At 40.0% G+C, this 20303-nt stretch overlaps 2 protein-coding genes across 4 annotated transcripts in view; both read left to right on the top strand.

Moving 5' to 3' along the window:
- The first annotated feature begins 200 nt into the window (after positions 1–200).
- Positions 201–2290, top strand: LOC122975382 (uncharacterized protein B0353.1-like). The gene is made up of 2 exons (XM_044343805.1): positions 201–1378; positions 1508–2290. Exons 1-2 carry the CDS (start codon positions 949–951, stop codon positions 1804–1806), a joined length of 729 nt encoding a protein of 242 aa, XP_044199740.1. The 5' UTR covers positions 201–948; the 3' UTR covers positions 1807–2290.
- Positions 2291–6613: 4323 nt separating this feature from the next.
- LOC122974862 (proton myo-inositol cotransporter-like) overlaps positions 6614–20303 on the top strand; it is a 68442-nt gene continuing 54752 nt past the window's right edge. For 2 of the 3 annotated variants that reach the window (XM_044342885.1, XM_044342884.1), the window contains exons 1-2: positions 6614–7727; positions 19804–19963. In XM_044342885.1, the coding sequence (XP_044198820.1) occupies positions 7160–7727; positions 19804–19963 (728 nt within the window). In that variant the 5' untranslated portion in view covers positions 6614–7159. The remainder of the gene's footprint in view (positions 7728–19803; positions 19964–20303) is intronic. The other variant, XM_044342886.1, reaches the window with a different exon arrangement.

Raw genomic sequence — 20303 nt, 5'->3', positions numbered from 1 at the left:
AACTTGGCTTCTTCCCCTGGAGTTCTTTGTGCTCTCTCGTCCGCAGGAAACCCCAGGGACCGGGCTGTGGGCCTTAGCGGTAGGGATGTCCTTCTCCAGCTGTTGCTGCTGTTTGTTGTTGCTAGACATGTATCTATTGTTGTTGTTGTTGTTGTTGTGCTCTGTTGTTGGATTCACATTCTGTCAGATTAACTCTAAACTTGAGAGAAACTACTTGCAGCTTTGTTACAACTTACTACGTCCCAGTTATCTTTCTGATACTCATGGATAACAACTTCAGTGATCACTATGTGAGTAACCAACTCTGTCAATCTCCTTCTTTTCATAGATACAGCTTTTATTTTGGTGACATGTGCATAAATATGAGCAGCATTGATGGCTTTACATGACAAAACAAACTAATAACATAAACATTTTCAAATCATGCTCCAAAAAACGTATGAACATCAATTCAGATTAATTTCATAATAGGTTTTTCAGACATTCATGTCTCCAACAAGGTTAAAATAACAGATCAGGAGATTAGAAAACTTTACAGAATATGACATTTTAATTAACTTTTGTGCATTACATGCCCAAGATAGATTTGATTAAACTTTAGGCATTAGTGTAGTTTCCTTATATTACTGTGCCAAGAGACATGGTGTAGTGTGGTATAAGGCAATGTAACATAGAATGGTATAGTAATAAATTATATCAAATTTATTGGAGTGGAGTACCCTTTAATATAATGTAATATAATTCAACTGCGTAATTATTCCCAGTTGACTCAATCCATATTTCTTTTCACAGACACCTGAGAGCCACAGGAGATTAAGTGGCCTCAGCACTCATTCCAGGATCCTGGACTTCCAAAGGGTTGAACAGGCTAAGAGGGCTGTGCTGACTGAATGTGCAGAGAGACTGTGCGCTTCAGAGAAAGCCCGCAACAATGCAGTTCTGAAGAGAATGGGAATCTTGAAACAGCACGACTCCCCCCCCTTACCTCAGCCCCCAGCTTCACCTAGAAGGAGCCATGCATCTTCCCTGCGAGGACGGAGGATCAGGCAAGTTTTGGAGCTACCCTCAAATATGGAGAGGACCAGCAGCTGGTCAACCAGCACCAACCAGACGTTGGATGAAGTGGAACCCTTCTTTGAGAAGAAGTTGCATCTGGGCAGTGAGAGGCCTAAACTACCTAAGATTAAAGCCAGGAGCCCAAGCCCAGTCACCTCCATCTGCTCTGTGGATACACACAGTCCTAGTGAGCTGAGGGCTATGTCACAAAGACCCATTTCCACCCCTTTCACCCCTACTCCTCCTCCTCCTCCCACAGCAGATCCATTAACTGGGAGAGTGCCTCTTCCCCCGATTATGTCTGCAAACCTCAGTGGAGCATGTAAGTTTGTACTGTTCAGTGATAATGACTTTCTTTATGGAAACTTGAATAGAAACAGGTGAAGATGTGATTACAGCAAACAGGTGGAAATTTCAGTCATAATAAATATTTTCTTTTTAATCTAAACAGGTAAAGAGGTAGCTGATGGATGGAAATTCCAGTCACCTAAAGCTAAAGTTGAGGAATTTGTGGAACAATTCCACCTTGTCCACCTCCCTTCACCTCGACCCCCAACAGCTCCTCATCGTGGAACAAACTTCTCCTCCATAAAGGCTGATGAAGGAGCACGTTGGGATAAGCTCAAGCCTCTGCCATGCTTGCAAAGAACCTGTCCCTCTGCTTCAACCAGTTCAACGGACAAAAAATGCTCCAGGGACTTGTTCTCCAGAGGGAGTTTACCAACCTGTGGAATAACATCCTCCAAGTAAAAGACAGGCAACCACTGAAGAAGATCTTTAAGAAAATGATGCAGTAGAGATGGCGGACATCAGGACATTAGGCTGGCACGGTGGTGCAGTGGTTAGCACTGTTACCTCACAGCGAGGAGGTTTTAGTAAGAACCTGTAGACTAGCTGGAGCCTTTCTGTGTGGAGTTTGCATGTTCTCCCCGTGCCGGGTGGGTTTTCTCTGGGTGCTCCAGTTTATTCCCACAGTCCCAAAAACATGCAGGTTATGTTAATTGGCCACTCTAAATTCCCCCGAAGGTGCGAATGTGTGTATGAATGGTTATCTGTCTATATGTGATAAACTAGCGACCTGTTCAGGGCATATCATGATCAAGTCGCCAGTCTATCACGGGGCTAAAAATTACCTGGGATAGGCTGTAGACTCTGCAAAGCATAAGTGGATAAGATGATGGATGGATAGAAATGTATAGTTACTTAATTACCACTTACCACTGAACAATTGACCTAAAACAAGTAAATAAAAAATGTAACAAAATGTTCTGTTTTTATATTTGTCATCATTCAATTATTTAGTAAAGTAATATTATCTCTTTCAGTGCATTTAATTGTCTTGACTGGGGTTCAACATATTGCAAATCACAAATTTAATTTCAACAGCGATCAATTTTTGGGGGGGTTGCAAGGTGGTTGCTTTCTATGCTGGTTTCTGTGTTGCTGTAATATCAAACTCAATCCTTATATGACAATTTTTACAGTATCTTTCACTTATAATCATTTCAAAGAAGGGATTATTACCTTTCAGAGAGACTTTCTTATCAGTGACAGAAACTAGTTAGCTTTGAACGTGGAGTATTATTGCTGTTTATCTCAGTGATAAACTGTATCCACAGTCCTATGACAGTCATGACATGATTATAACAAGGCAGCATACTGAAAGGCTGAAGTCGCTCTTTTATAATGAGAACATCTGATCACAAGGTGGTTAACAATCCTGGAGTCACGATGTTGACTGGATAAACAAATAATTGAGGAACTTTTGAAAAGTTTCCTTCCATCCCTGATCCTTTTCTCTCCAGTAGCCCACAGACCATACTGACATCATCAAAGAGAGCAGATTTTAAAGTCTATAAATAAAGTGTTTTTTGCATAACTGCTACAGCAGTTAACTGAGTGCAGCACTGCAATAAAAGGCACTTTGGTAAATGCTGAGATGCAACACAACATAATGATATAAATCTTTAGTCTATACTGACACCATGTAAATAACAGCTATGATAATGACAAGAGAAAAATGTACCCTTAAGGAAAAACATAATAAACAGAAACAAAACCAACAGAAGTCCTACAGGCTCCGCTCCATCCTAAAAGAGGAAGCAGGAAGTCCATATTGGTTTGGTTACCATGACATGGTATGTTAACCAGGTTAACCATGTTAACCAGGTCAGGACACTTCAAGGTTGGTCTCAGGTCAGTTTTACACTTTTCTCTCAATCCTTAGAGTTCTTGCCAACAAAACACAAACACAACTGTTTTTAAGACCAATGTTTGGTGATACATCACTCAATAACATAATATAATTTAGTGTTTCCTGAAAAAGGTATAGTATATCCAATTACAATTTCAGCATGTGGAAGAATGTTAGCTAATTTGGATTCATTTTTAAAAACTGCAATAATGTTTTTGTGGGGTTCTGTTGATTAACTTATCTTATCTTCAATTCTCTCCACTGTAAAGCGGAGTAGCAGTAGTAGATCAGGAGCAGCAGATAGCACCTTGCCTTAGCCAACGCAACAGTTGGCTTGTTGTATCAGCCTGAGGGACTCTTTATACATCCATGGAAGGACTGTTAGGGACTGTTGTAAAACTAACCGGAGAATGGATCTGGACTGTGCGGTGCGACAGCAGCAGGACACCACCGGCAAGCGGCTGGAGAGAGAAGCAACCGGAGAAGCAACCAGGAGAGTTAGCTTGTTTGTCATTGTTGCTAATGATATCAGACTGGTTAACTAGCAGCCACAAAGTTCTGTTAGCTAACAAACAAGATGACCAACAAATGGACGTTATGACATGAATACTTTGTCTCCATGAAAGAAGAAGACATCAGATAACGTGAGTCAGATACAGCTTCTCTCTCTCTGTCTCTTAACAACAAGTGTTAACATGTCATCTTTGTAGACTATATTTTGTATGTCGTGCATGTAGATAAAGTGTGTAAGTCATGTATTTGATACATGCATTAATACTTTTTGATGTGAACCTACACTTTTAGATCTGTGAATGTTTATAGTGTTGAATCTTTCTTGTATTCAGCACTGATCTGTACCTGTATCAGATTATAAGCTTTGTAGTACTTTATATATTTATGTATACTAAGAAAATACATAGGAAACACGTGTAAATCATGTGATATGTTGTGATATGTTGTCTGTTTTTGATGAGAACATAAATCTGTGGTAAAATGACACATTCTGAACCACTCCACGGCTAAAATGTGTTTTGTGAAATGTGTTTTCCATTTATTTATTTTTGCAAATTATAAATGCTCAACCCTCAGTCATTATGGTTATTACTACTACAGCACTTCTATGAAGGTTCCTCACAGAGCTTCAAATGGTTTCTAAAGTAACCTTAAGAAGGGGTTCTTCTAAGAACCTTTTCTTGAAGGTTCCTCAAAGCACCTTAAGAGGTTCCTCCACAGTTTCAAATTGAAGAACCTCCAGAAGTTCCTCAAGGATCTTATTGTTTTAACAGGACTGAAAGACTATACGCAATTGTGCCAATGTACCTGATGCCTTAAACCTTCAGCAAAGTTCTCCAAATCCCAGTCCAGTCCCCATGTAATGACCCAACACCCCATATTGGTGAAAACTCCAGCCAGTGAAATACTGTTTCCTTCTCAAATGGAATATTATCCCATTTTGAAGGTAAATTGTTTGCTGTGCCATAAAAAATTTGCTTTGTGGTTCTAAGCTCACAAGATCAACCAGGCCAAGACACAGTGGAACAGTCATCACAACAGTGATTGAAATATGAATAACTAAATACATTTAATACACAAACATTAAAAATCACCCAAAGATTTAAGTTTCACTCTCTAAATACTGTGAATGTTAAGAGAAAATTATATACAAATGCATCCATTAGCTTTATCTTATTATGGACAAAAATGCAATGGTAAGGTCACCAAATTGTTTGCTATGATCCATATCAAATTTTAGATAATGTAGCCAGTACTTGCCAAGCAATCTAGCTATGGTCCAAAGTGTTTGACAAACTGTCAGATTGACAGATTGACAGACATGGCCACCCTTAGGCCCTGCAAGTAGCGAGGCTAAATCAGCTGGAATCACAATTTCCCTACATAAGATATTATGGGTTTTCACCCTGAAACCACATAGGCTCCTATGTGTACAGGAACCCTGTCCCATTATTGCCCTCCCTCTATAATGGGCCCAATCATGGACCATTATCAGGCTGTTCTCCATTTTGTGTGACACCACTGTCCACATATCGATCCCCTCCACACATGAATGCATTTACAACCATGTCATTTCCCCAGGCTGCAGCCATGCAGCATGTTCACAGAGATGACTTTTTTCCTGTGTTTTAAGCTTAATCAATAATGGAGAAGGTTGGCAGTGATAAATGCAGTGTGTGAAGGAGAGAGTGCTCAACACGAGAGACGAGGTTTTCCACATGGACGTGGACTTTGATCATTGATTAATCGTTTTTCAAGCAAAAATGTCACACATTCCCTTGTTTCAGGTTTTCAGTTTTGCCACTTTTCTCTTTTGTCTAATGTGATAGTGAACGGAATATCTAAGTTGTAGGGTGTTGGTTCAACAAAACTTACCTTGCGAGGCAGCCGGATTTGCGAGATCACACGAGAATCCGTCTTGTCAGGCTTCAAGTTATGTGCTTGTGTCATGAATCCAGCATCATGAATCCAGCTGCCTCGTAAGGTAAGACAGTGATAGACGGTGATGGACAGATGGCTCATCCAATCACATGCCAAGTATTTTTTGAATGTGCCTGCCCTTTTCCAAACAGTTTCCATGGACGACTTCTCAAATGGTTCTGTGTAACAAACCATCTGGCACGTCAGGTTAGACGAAAACAAGCTATTTGAAGGCATCATCTTTTGGAAATAATATTGTGATGGGTGTTTCCACCATTTTCTGTCTCAGCCCTAATTTCACTGCAGATGATGATATGGGTGTAGCTTACTTTAGTAAAAGTGAATAATTTGATATAGTAGCTTTATTTCCAAACTGAAATTACTGTGACTCAGAAAACCATCTCGCCTTTAATCCTAAGAATCATTTATTTGCATATTGTGTATGCATAGCAAAATGGATGTCATACTGTATATAAGGCAAAAAGAAAACACCCCAGCAATGAAACTATCATTTCCAGTAAAAAAAAAAGCACTGACATATGTCTATTTAGTTATTTTAAGATGATCAACTTGTATGTATAGAAAACGCTATCACAGGTTCAGAGACACTGTTGCCCAGGATATGACCTCCAGTATGACTGTTAGGGTGTGTGATGTCCCCTGACTCTGTATAATGTGTGTTTGGGTTCACATATTCCTGTCTAACAGAAACATGAACCAGTAATACTAGAGTCAGTCCTGCAGGGGGCAGTCGTTTGCCTATTATGCCAGAGGTAGCCTGATGTAGGTAAAACATGATATGCAACCTATAAAACGTGATACATCATTAAAAAATCTACATTTATTACTTCATAATGTAATGTAATGTTTAATGTGCAGATTTGGCCTGAAGTCCAGAAATTAAACATTTTCATCATTTTCACATATGATCAGCTGATAGTAGACAAGATGAAAATCACTATTGTCTTATATTTCGATGGTAATTTGTGGTGGTTTTTCTATGTCTGTTTTCGGTATCCATTAAGACACTTTTTATGATTTAATTGAATCGTAGCAGAATAAATTTTCCCCATATAAATGATCCACTCTCTCCACTCCAGCATCATGCTTTCAAAATATTTCTTTGCGTCATGCCGACGCTGGTAGTGACGAACTGCTCCACTACACTCCTCCTGTCTTACCTTTCCTCCCCACTCTCTCCCTCCACTCACTCTGTTAACTCTCCCACCAGGACCACGGGGATGTGATGCACTGACTGTACACACAAGGCTGGGGAGCAACTTTATTCAGCAGTCAGCGCTACTGTTTGGGAGAGGTTTTGGATAACCAGCGCGACTCTAACTCTAAACTGAGGGGGGGTTAATTAGTAAATTGGGTGAGTGTGTTTTTGTTTTCTTTTTTGTTTTCCTTTTTTCTTTTTCTTTTTTGAAGCATCAGGTACAACTCAGCAGCCCTGTCCTGTGTTGTATTACCCATATGTCGCGAAAGCAGGTCGACCATGACTACAACCTGCGTAGTATGAGCAACCTGATGGGCGAGCGGTGGAAGAAAGTGAACGATGGAGGAGAGCGGAGTCTCATCAAGGCTCCGTCCAGCGCCAGCATCAGCAGCCAGGGCGCCGCCGCCGGGGCTTCCACCGCTGGTGCCCCGGCAGCTTCCTCCTCCTCCACTGGGGACCTGGAGAGGGCTGCCCGCAAGCAGTTCCAGCAGGATGTCACGCCTGGCTTCGTTTACCTGCTGGCCGTCTTCTCCGCCCTGGGTGGCTTCTTGTTCGGCTACGACACCGGGGTGATCTCCGGGGCGATGCTCCTGCTGAAGAGGGAGCTGGACCTGAGCGCCCTGTGGCAGGAGGTGCTCATATCAAGTACTGTGGCCGCGGCCGCCCTGTCCGCCCTGCTGGGCGGTTTCCTCAACGGGCTGTTCGGGCGCAGAGTGTGCATACTGTTGGCCAGCTTCATCTTCACCGTCGGGGGGATCGTACTGAGCACCGCCCCCGGCAAAGAGGTGCTTCTGGCGGGGAGGCTCATCGTCGGAGTGGGGCTTGGTAAGACTTGTGTCCCTGCAGTCTGTGATAATAGATGCTTGTTTGAGCGTTTCTCACAATCTTTTGGAGCACATATTGCACAGTGTCAGTCCTACAGATTAGAATTAAGAGTTCTACATCTTGTTTTTGTGAAAGCAAGTTAAAAAAGTTACTGGGTTAAGCACTGCCATGAGTTTTAAATGACATTTTTTTAACACTAAATCACATTAGAACTATAAAGGATGAGTTGCTCTTAATTGGAAACCAGTCAAAATATCTCACCCAAGTGTCACCACTAATGATAATGTGATAGCCTGCTTTATTGATTTCCACTGAACTTGCTCTCCGTAAAAGAGTTCAGAGGTCAGAATCATCTTAAGTGCCCCTTAAAGCCCACTTTTTTCCCCCACATTGAATGGGTTTGGTTTGTTGCTCACTCTCTCTCTCCTCTTATCCCTAAGCCTGATATTTGCAATTACTCACAGCTTCTAATTACACAGCATAGCCCTCTGCTTGCTCAATCTGCATGCCACTGGCTGTTAGACAAGTTGCTGTCTTTATCATTATCATCATTATGATTGGTATTAGATTTGGTTGGGTACCATTAAATGATAAAGGGAAAACACATTCTGAATGATAAACAGGAGGCGGATGTGATCTCAGCACGCCCAAAGGAAGCCAAGATGAATCTACAAAGCAGACTGTCAATGAGGTCGCCCCGTTATACACTGATGTCAGAGTTACATTTATCTGATTGGCTGGCTGTCTGCCCCAATCCCTGCTTCCTTCCCTGCAAACACACCTTTGCACATTCCCCTTTTCTACCACTTCCTTCCCCGCATGAACATTTTTCATTCCCTTGCTTTCTTCTCCATTGAATCAGCCCCCTCTCTCTCTCTCTCTCTGCTTGTTCCTCCCTCCTCTCTGTGCATGCTTTTACATGCAACCCACTTTTTGATCAGAATTCAATGTACCCCAAATTATTTACAGTGGCTGCTGTTACTTGTGAGTCATAACCTCTGTGGAAAGGGCTGTTAAAACTGGCTTTCCACATTGATAGCACTTGTCTGCTGCCTCCTTTGAGAGTAGTAAGCGCTTTAGTCTGTGATACACGGAGGAATTACAGACCATTTTCCGTCCTTAGTCAACCACTGGGATCGGAGAGGAAGCTTAATTTTTTTATAAACATCTCTGACAGAGTGATAAGCTCTTTGTTTACTTCCTAAGCCCCTTACTACTCATGGTTGAATCAAGATTTGCCTTCTTTTAGTACCACTTCTAATACTTTTTTTGTGGTAAATGGCTTTGATTTGGACTTGGACTCTTGTTGTGTGATATATAAACTAACCATACTATACTTAGCATATATTTGTTTATCTGGCATCAGGGATGTGCATATGAAGAATGTTCATTGTCTTAATGTGTTTCTGGTACTGTAGTTAATTTTCCACCAGGTGGGAAGGTGGTGGGGACATCGCTGCTGGATGATTGGTTGCGAAAAGTAGGACATAATCATTTAAAGGGGAATTCTGGGAAAAGTTCTGTCTACACCTAGTTTGCATGTATCATAATAATTTAGCAGTGCTTGTTGTATGCAGTGTGAATTTTTCCTTTAGCTCTAAAAGGCATCCAAAGTAAGAAGTCCAGGATGTGAGAGTTTAAAGTGTGACATGATTTTAAAGAACTTCCCTTTTTTCTTGTAGGGGTCAGGTGATTGACAGGAAGCACTTGTATAAAAACTGTCAACTCAGGTGCAATGAAATAGCAACTGAAACTTTGACCAAACTAAATTACAGTTTCTTGTGATAAGTGATCTATCTTGGGTAATTTATAAGTCTGCAGGATGCTTTTCTTACTGGACCAAAATGAAGCAATTTAGTGATTGACAAAGGCAGAAGAGTGGAAAATTAGCCCTAATATCCTCAGATATGTTGTGTACAGACATCATAAAACTCATATTAGCCTTCCTTTTTTTCTACAACAGTTTGTAAGAAAAGGCTAGTTGTGTAAAGATGACAGCTCCGCCGCCTCTCTTTTCTCTTATCTTTCCTGTTCTGTCTCAATTCTCTAAACTTGTTTCCTCTATTTAATCCATTTGAGTGATTAGAGAGGAATTTGACTAAAACAACCTTGGCTCCTAGTGGAGAAAACTGTTGTCACTCTCTCTGATGGAAATAAAGAGAATGTATGATATTGAGTAACCTGCCCGCCCCTTGAATCCCAGCCATCATGCCCTCTTGCACTTTCCATCCACTTGTTGTTGGGCAGATTCTAAATTTGCGCACAAAGGACATGAAGGAAAATCTTAGATATTCAGAAACATCGAAGTTGCAACAATTTTTTACACAATACTTTTTAGAGGGAAATATTTGATTAAAGGAGCTTTCAACCATTTTTATCTAATTGGTTTACTTGTCATGAGGAGTACAACTCAGCCTGTGAAATGAGTTGTATCATGACTTCAGTGGCTTGGTAGGAGCTTTGTCATGTAAATAAGTATCATAACTGTAGTGATCAGTTAGTTATCAGTCTTGGGCTTGCATATTTTACACATTTTCAACAAAAAGCTTGTGTTACAAACTGGGGATTTGCAGTTTGAAAGACGTGGCTATGTAAAAGACAGGGAGAATATAATGAAGAGACATCATTAAGATGAATTATGGGAAGTGTAGGATCTAGTGGTTCTGGAGCTTGGCCCATACTAGAGATCAAAAATCAGGATATATCTTGAGCTCTACTGCCCCAACTTTGACCATTCTTTTTAATCAGTCTCTTGTGAGTGCCCCAACTTTACAGTACAATACAAAATCACATGAGTGTCCCTATAACAGTGTGAGACCTGCTTTAATCTGGCAGATTATTGCCATTTACTTTTGCCTGCTTACTTAAAAGTACACAACAAAAACAAGACACATAGCCACTGTATTAGAGAGACAGAGCAAAATTCAATTCATCTACTCTAAGTAACAAATACATGAAATGTTGCTGCTTTTACCTTTTAAAAAAATCACTGTGCGCTTTTGATTAAGGAAATAAATGATAGACTGATTATTTTTTACTGCATTTTTTTAAAAAAAATTTAACGCTGTCACTTTGAAGGGCACATAGTTAATGGACATCATAAACAACTAGTCTGTTACAGAGAGCAGTGACTATCAACAGGCTCTTTCAATTTGAAATGCCAGCCCATAAAATGTACTGTGATATTAAAAGAACAATCTAGTGTTGTCCTTTTTTGTTTGTTTAAAATCAGCAATAATGAAAGCTGAGGGACAAAAACAAATATTTTAATATAAAAAGAAAAAAGTATAGGTGGGGTAATTATACTGACTATTCCCATATGAGTCTGAAATGAGGTTCATTTACACACACCAGCTCTGATTGCTGATATGGGGGGGGGGGAACTAATCACCCAGGTCATTTCAGCTGTTACATTATAAGTATCCTCTCCCCTCCACCATCACCGTCTTTACCCATACGGTCATCTTCATTACACAAGTATGCACGAGCCAGGCCTGATAGATAATGAAGCACATTCTGGCATCGCAATTAGCCGCTGGAGACGCTAATAAGGCAACATTTTTCATTGCATGCAATTATTCCAGGCCGGGCTTGTCACATGCACACTCACATTTACATTACAGACGGTTCTAAGGAAAGCCAACTGCTTAGCATTTCTGAATTGAACTCACCAAAAAGGTCATCGGAGCTGTTTGTCAAACCAGGAAAGGCCATACACCACCAGCCCTGCCTCCATGTATTTCCAGCCATAAGCCTCTGGTTTGTCAGCTCCTGGTCGGTTATTGTTGAGCTGACCTTTGCATGAGCACAGGGACTGTTGTGTGATACGAGCCAACCGTTGCTAGTCTGAGCAGACAGACGATATTGAATCAGCCTGTCAGGATTGACAAGGATTTATTACATAACTCGGCAATTTCAATCAAATTAAGAAGTTTTCTTTCCGCAAAGGATATTTGAAAGACGTTTCAATCGTGAAGGAGAAATGTCCTTTTGCTAGCCATCTTGGATGTGGGATACAGCGGCTGTGGGCTTTACAATGTTGTTTTGTTTTCCTCTTTGAAGAGGGCAAAACTCAACGCTGTAACAGTGTTAATGAACATGATCCTTATCTGATATTTCTCCAGCCAAACATCCTAAAGAAAGTTGTTGGTGGTTTTCTTGTTGTTACATTATATTAGATAGACATTACAGAATTTGAAGGAAAATTCAACTGTAGTACAAAAATTGGAAAGCATCTTGTATTAAAGGATCACTGAGGTCTTCAAAATCTGATTATGTTTGCATGAATATTAATGAAGGTATAATTGTTTTGGAGGGAGGTAAGCTTTTTACAAGTCTTAATCATCGTTTTGACATTATAAAATGTTTGCATTGTTTACATTTGAATTAAGGTAATAAGGTATGCCCTTGTTGGAGCTAAATAAAGGTGAAAGAACACAGAAAAGCAGGTTGATTAACAAGCTTTACCACGTTTTTTCCTTGGAGTTTTAATGTTTCAGTGATAGTTGCATCATAGACTTCTTCACTAATCTCACAGTACAAGCAGATACGCTAGCAAGGCAACCAAAAATGTGCCAATAGACTACTAGCCTACTACAACTTCTTCTCTGTGCTTTCCTGTGTGGTGAAAGTTAGATTTAAAGGGTTAAAAGGAGTCATAAATGTGTACATTGTTGCATTTTTCTTTTGTTGTTGTTGTTGTTGTTGTTGTTGTGGTGTCTGTAGCATTGGTTAGTCAAATCTAAGTGCACTCATCTTCACAGATATATAATCAGGTTTTCTGGCTAATTTATCTAGCTGTTGCAAATGTTAAATTGTTTTGTTCTTGGCAACAGTAGATGAAGGGTCTAGATAAAAATAGTGCTGTCACAATTACATTGTGATAACATTTAATTATGACCTGGAGGCTTGCTAATTAATTGGTTGGTTTATATAATTACCGTAAGTACAATTATTGCCCTAACTAGGTTGGAAGTTAAGTGAAGACTTAATGAGGAGTTTGTTTATGTTGATGTAATGTGGAAATCACATCTTGAAAATGTCAAGTATTTAGGAACTGAGTTGTTTTTGGTTTGACATTTGTGCTCTTAGAAGCTCAAAGAATTTCCTAAATATAAAATAACCAATTTCGTAAGTGAAGTTACATCAGAAAATCCACCACAATTGTGATAATAGAGACAAACAAATCTGTTTTTGGCAAAACCCAAAATGAAATTATGCAGACTTTATTGAATTTAATTATGGAAGGGTACAATCTCTCCTGCTTTTACCACTGAATTTAATCATCACTCACACCACTTATCCATTTGAAAGTCAACAACAGCTTTATCTGGGGGGAGTTTTCTCTTTTCCTCCCTACGCATTTTCAAGGATCCTCCATTAGTCTCTAATTGGCTTCCTCCATCACAACAGCTACTTAGTACCAGAAAATGTCCTGCATGTCTCTTTACTACATCACAGTGATGGAAGCACCAGTGAGGTATCTTTGCTTGTACTCTGATCAAATGAATCAGTCCTGAGCTTTATACTGCGTGCCTAGAGGCTGCCTTCACAAGACCAGACAGGTCCTTTGTTTAAGTGTGCTGTGCTGCTTTGAGGCCGAGCCTGACCAGACGATGACTTTAGAGTGTGTGTGATCAGTATGTGTTTGTGTGAAGAAGGGAGTGCTGGGAGCTGTCCTTGCTGCTGAAAGGAGAGCTCATTAACGAGAAAGGGAACACAGTGCGACTGTGTTTGTAAAAGATTTGCATTCAAGAAAGAAGTAGAAATCTACCCTTGTACTGATTTTGCTTATTTCTGGTGCAATTTGAGTTCCAGTGGAGAACTTCAGAAGAATATGGATACTTGACATTGCTCCACTTCAAAATGGTGTCACTAGTGATTTGATTCAAGACATGTCCTCTAAGTAGCAATACTGATATAGGACAGAGTGACTCAGATGAAATCTGCTTTGCTTTTCACTATCTAGTAGTTCATGACAATTCAGTTGTACATAGAAAGCTTTTAGATTTTGTGACAGTGATCCGCATTACACTGTGACTTAACAGACAAGAAAAAAAAACGTAATTTAAACTTTTGATACTTTGACTTTTTATATTTTTTACAGAAAATTCTTAAAGGTCTTATTCACATAATTGTGGTTGTTAATTGGTAATTCAAAAAAGAAAAAAAAGTTGTGGAAGTGTGAGCAACATCGTCCAACGGTGTCCGGTGTCCAGTTCTCCTTAATACTTCCATGGGCAAGCAGTGCAAACCTCCTAAAGCTTTCCAAATGAACTTAAGTTTTACCTAAATCATTTCAAATATTTGTTTCTGAGTTTGACTGAAAGTAAACACAGACTCCTGGATTAGTTTTTTTTTGCTGAATGTAAAGACATCTATACTTAAGGGGCAACTTGCCTGATAACCAAGCTAGCTTTTTTGGTTAGCCAACTAAAAACTTAAAACTAAAAATCTATCCTCAGTAATAAACAAACATCTTTTCTTGTTTGCTATAACTTCTCTAGTATTCTCGCTAAACTGACAGCGACCCACAGCTTCATCCATGTTAATAAACCTGCGAATGCAGATGAACCAGCAGCTGTTTGGTTAGCTAGCAAGAGATGTAGTTAGCTACCATGGATGTATTATAAGAGCTGGATACTAGAACAAAAATGGTGCTCATTCAGTCCAATAAGAATTGCTCAGCTGGCATATACGCCAAAAAAAAGTTTCTAGCTTCTGGGTTTGCCTCCACGTTGCGCAGAATATGCACAGTGGTGTTTCCACTGCTGGCCTTGCCTGTGAGTTACCGCTCGGCCCATAGACTTTACATTGTGGTGATGCCACAAACTTTTAAATTGTTTTTCTTAGCCCAAGGAAAATGGATGAAAAAGTCAACAGTTTTACAGACTCTTAATAAGTCTCTTTTACAGTGGTGGTCTATGGGGAAAATGCTTTTTGGGCTGCAGGGGTATTTTTCGCTGACCACTGGGAAAAATTGGCTGCAGAGACCTATCCAGCTCTGATAATACATCCATGCTCGCTACAGGCACATCGCACCTGGTCTTACAGGGATATACACGCAAATGTTGCATCCAGTCTTAATGAGATAAACAAACATTCTGCGGGTTCTGTGTTCTTCGCAGAATGCGTGTTGGGAAAAAAATAACTTAACATAATTGTCATTCACTGAAATACATGCAGGGAAGGCAAAATGCATTATGGGATCCATTTTTTTGTTTCTGTGTTGACAATTCTGTTTTTTCAGAAAAACCCTCAGGTTGGGGTTAGGGTTAGGGGGTTAGGGTTAGGGTAAGAGTTCCTAATGGGTTGTTAGGGAAGCTTTAGGAGGCTTGTGCTGCTTCCCCTGATATATGTTGCTTTGCTGGAGTTGCTTTTCCAGAATCTGTACAATGGAAATGTGAATGCAAAATCGCCATAGCCTCATTTATGAGCATAAGACATAGGTTAAAAAATATGAGTGAAATGATTACATGAGCAGCTAAAGAATTTATAAATTCTTCATTTAAAAAGTCAGTGCGACCTTAAATGACTAGGAAGTTGGATGCCAAAAGGCAAAAACACTAATTTTTACACAGTCGATGAACTGAAGTGAAACATCTACAGTATTTGACCTTTTCACTGGCCTGTAATGATATTAGCTTTAATGGTCTCTAACATATTTTTCCCATCACCACCTGCAGCAAGATGTGAAATGGAAATGATCCATTACTCAGTAAATACATCAACATCAGCTGTAGTATCTCACTTGTAGGCATATGGGCTGTCTTTGGCAGCAGGTGTGGCTCGGACAGTGCCAAGCTGGCTAAGATAGATAAAGCAAAGCAGCATGGAGGGAAAACTAGCAGAGAGAACACGGTGGAGGAAGAGGACTGGCTATATGAGGTGAATACAGATAGAGGCATTTCAGCAGATGACTTGTTTGTGTTAAGTGTGCTGAAATCTGTGCATATGTCTGCGTATGTGTGTGCATCTGCATACTGTCACATAAGTATACAAACAGACACTGTAAACACACAGACACTATTCAGCTGTCAAAAAAATAGAAGTAAAAGCAGATTTCATGGCTTTTGGTGTTTGCTTTTTCCTCTAATTAACTGCTCAGTTGGAAATCTGTCCGCTGCTGTGTCTACCTGTTGAATCATGACATGCAAAGATTATTGGGGTTTCAAAAATTAAAGATCTCTTTTCAAGCATGCTTGATGAAACTGCATTCAATGATACAATATATCATATTGTTTATTGTACATATTTATTTATATTACACACTCCAACATGTGTTTTCAGTTATTTCTGGCAAATTAGATTTCTGCTCGGGTTGAAGTCGGGCGGGGCCACCTGGGAATTACATAAGGTCACTGGAGTCCACTTGCTAATCAGGATGATAAAGGTGTAAGTTGTCCTTGTCTGACAGGTGCAACAAAGCTAACATGAGAACAAGGAAGATGTCAATCAGACAGTCTGTGCTTGCACAGTCCTTAAGTTAGTCCTTAGTCCTTAGTTAATCACATTACACTTACTGTATGCCCTACAGATATTCCCTTCGACTCTCATTCACTTCAATTGAAGTCTTTGCACTTTGATATTTTGCTGATTCATAGATCAGATTTCACCTTTTTTCAGATCTGACCATATGATTTCCTACATTGTTCAGAATTCCTTTCAGACAATCCCAAAGTAATGGAGTCTCCCAAGGTGCTGCCATAGCCTGTCAGGCAAGGGTCAAACTAGCACTAGTGAGCCAATATGCAAGCATGTTCACTGCTGGCTATGCTACATTTTCTTACACTTACCTGTTGTTTTTTTTAAAATATATATTAAAAAAATATTGCAGCATTTCAGTAGGATTTAATGATTGAAAATGACGTTTGTTCTTTGTAAACAGATGGCCCATAGAAACACTGCAATACACTGTGCTTGGAAATTAATATTTATTTTATTGTATGCCTTTTTAGTACAACAACACTAACAGACTACAAAAAGCAGGATTGTTATCACAGAGCAGTTTGTGAGTATGTTCCTGTTCAGTATTTAGTGTTTCGGTTTGAGGGTTTATGAGGTTCTTGTATTGGCTCATTGTCACACTACTGTCATGTCTTACTGGGACACTTCGGTAGAATGGAGCCATTGTTAATGTTATTAGCAACACCTGTGAAAATTCCTTTAAAACACAAGTGCAATGTGACCATACCTGAAAGGTGCCCCGTGGAGTTTTTGACTACAAATTGTGCTGTGGAGTAGTATTTTATCCATATTTTTAAACACCACATTCAATCAAAAATTAAATGCATATGATACCTCTTTGTACCCTGAAATAGGGTTTGGTCTCAAAGTTAGTGCTAACATAACATGACATGGTATTTATAGACATATGTGACTTTATAGTAGCACTATTCAGAATAGCTCTAGGGTGGAAAAAAAGAGTACTGTATTAAGATGCAGGCCTTTGTTTTAAGACCTAGCAGCTTTGGCAGGAGCAGAGTATTCTTATAATATTTCTCAAGTACACAGCAGGCAGCAACCACAACGGCTCAATGATTAAATGAATAAGGAAGTCTCCCAAGATGCAGCTCTTACAGTTACTGGCTGCAAGATGTTGGTTCTAAAAAACTCAGACTTGTGTCTTGACAAACCTCCCAGGCTTCTCTCACAAAATACAAAATTGCTGTCTTGTTTCTGTTCCTTAGCTGTGTGTCTGTCTTTCAGCAGGATCTCTCAAAAGCGTATGAATGGATATCCATCTAATTGGCCTAAGCAGATAGGCTTCATGCCAAAGAGCAGTTGATTCAATTTTGATGGTGATCCGGATCTTGGATTTCCGCCATCAGATGATAATCCATAACTAAGATAAAGCCTGCAGTTCCTAGGGTTATGGCCGAGAGATCATTTTGAGTGCAGCAGCAGGCTGGAGAACTGTTCAGCCTTGGCAGAGGTTTTTGGTCTGTGAGTGCCTCTCCTCTGATCATTCAACACTGAACACTGGACTAAGACTTGACCACGGGGCTTTGAACAAGGACTGTTTATTTTTCCCATGTTACCAAGTGGGAAAGAAGTGTGTTTAAGTCTGGGCGAGCAGATTTTCTGCCTAGTGTCTTTAAAAGTACATATTTTTTACCCTGACTTGTATCTTGTATCATCAAAGTGATTTTTATGTTGAGCCATTCAAATGTTGATGATGGTGATGGTGCTTCCCCAAACCACTCCACTAACTCTCTCTTCTATGGAGGTCTTGTGAAAAAACAAAAAAAGAAAGAAATCCTCCTCTCTCTTAGTTATCGATTTGTCTTCCTAGTGCTGCCACAGTGTGGTGCCCGCTTGGAGACAGCTCGGATGGTTTCCCGGCAAGTGGTTTCCATAGCAACAGGTCGCCACGTAGTCAGGGCGGCCATTGAGGGCAGGGTGGTGGCAGTAGGGAGGGGAGGAGAGAGGAGAGGAGGCAAGGAGAAGGGAGGGGAAAGGGAGAGGGGTTGGGGGGGGGGGGTTGTATAGAAAGCAATGGCAGACTATTAATAGAGCTTATCAGGAGCCAGCTGCGGAAAGCTGTGGTCTCATGGCACCTTGTCAGATACATCCTTTGCAAACACGCTCTGTTTGTTCTGTGTGTATGTGAGTACAGAAGCATGCATGTGACTGTATGTGTGTGTATGTGTGTCAATGTGTATACAGTGCGTGTGTGTGTGTGTGTGTGTGTGTGTGTGTGTGCGTGTGTGTGTGTGTGTGTGTGACTGGATGTTTTCCAGATCAGATTAGTGCAGAAGTGCCCATTACTGAGATTGACTATAGTATTTCTCTGTGACTCTTGGATTCACTTCACATCCATGAGACGTTGCTGTTGTTGATGTCAGGGTCAGAGGTTAAAGTCACCTTAGATAATACACATTACTAAAATAATGTTAATTAGAAGTAATGATGTAAAAGTCATTCAGTTTGTAAAGCACTTTTGGCTTTGTGATTTTAAAGTTGAGTTACTTTTCAAATCTTTCTGCAACAAAAACAGTATAACTTTGGCCAAAGTGATAATAGCTGAGCAGTCAAGTATGATACCGACTATGTAGTTTTACAATGGTTTATATGACTTCATATGCAAAGCACCTTTTCTTTCACTTTTTTTTATATTTACAGCATATGAATTAGTATATTTGTGAAACTGCCATGATACCTACAAATTTGTGACAATCTTTGGGATACAGTGAGGTAATATTACTATACTGAAATCAGGGTTAAAGCAGCAATTGTAGATTTTTTTTGACCAGCATAATAAGTTGTAAATACAACATTGATATATTATCACTTTATAGTTATTGTGGCAAACATGCTAGCAAGACACATCCAACTATTTACACATCCAACAGACACAGCAGCATTAGCATTTATTTGGAGTGTTCGGCTATGTAGCAGCTAAATGCTCCGCTGTGTTCACCAGCTACTCACTATGTTGTTTTTCAGCCGTATCAGAGCTTTTTTTTGCTAAAAATAGCTAGGTTTTGCAGCTGGAAACAAGGGTGATGAGAATCAATCAATCAATCAATCAATTTTTATTTATATAGCGCCATATCACAACAAAAGTCATCTCAAGGCACTTTTCACATAGAGCAGGTCAAGACTGTACTCTTTAATTTACAGAGACCCAACAATTCCCCCATGATGATGATGAGACTGAAACAAAGCAGTAAAGTCTGGAGGTCATAAATCCAAAACAATGAGCTGAATGACACTAAAACACTCTGTAGACCTGAGAAGAACTGCAGAGTTAGTGATCATTTCTTTGATTTTGTCACTATGAGTGGCTCCTCTCACATTACCATTGATTCATTGTTAATATAAAAATATTCATCAGTGCATCTTCAATGTAAGTTGGTCATGATTTAGCTTATAAACCTGCCTTAATGTCTTCATATGTTAGTACATACAAATAATACCAACTTCTTTTATGTGCATTTCCTTTGAGAGCAAGCTGTGCTTTGCCGCACAACCTATATATTTATAGCTTGCTAACAGCACCTCCCGCTAACCATCACCCCTCTCTCTCTCTCTCTCTCTCTCTCTCTCTCTCTCTCTCCCTCCCGCTGTGCAGGTATTGCCTCTATGACAGTGCCGGTGTACATCGCTGAGGCTTCTCCGCCCCACCTCAGGGGTCAGCTGGTGACAGTTAACACCCTCTTCATCACCGGTGGACAGTTCACAGCCAGCCTCATCGATGGCGCCTTCAGCTACCTGCAGCGTGATGGATGGAGGTCAGACGCACACCTTTACACACTTTAACAGAGTCTCCCTTTATGATTGTCATATACTCATATATTATATTAGCGTCTTTTCTTTGAGTTTTTATCATATCAAATGCCAGAAAAAGTCAGGCTTGCTCAATCCCTGGTTCCAAATGTCAACACATGCATGGGTCAACCCCTAACATTTGCAGAGAGCAGCTGTACTGTATGTATAGTACTATAGATACAGTACGCCTCTTTCTCTGTCCTTCTTTTCTCTTTTATCTGGTACTTTTCTGCTTCTGTTTGTGTCCTTCCCTGCTGTCACAGTAAATGCGGGTTTACAGCTTTCAGAGTGTTTGAATTTAAA

This window comes from Thunnus albacares, chromosome 23 (assembly GCF_914725855.1).
Source record: "Thunnus albacares chromosome 23, fThuAlb1.1, whole genome shotgun sequence".
Taxonomy (NCBI): domain Eukaryota; kingdom Metazoa; phylum Chordata; class Actinopteri; order Scombriformes; family Scombridae; genus Thunnus; species Thunnus albacares.
This window is presented reverse-complemented; position numbering and strand designations above follow the sequence as displayed.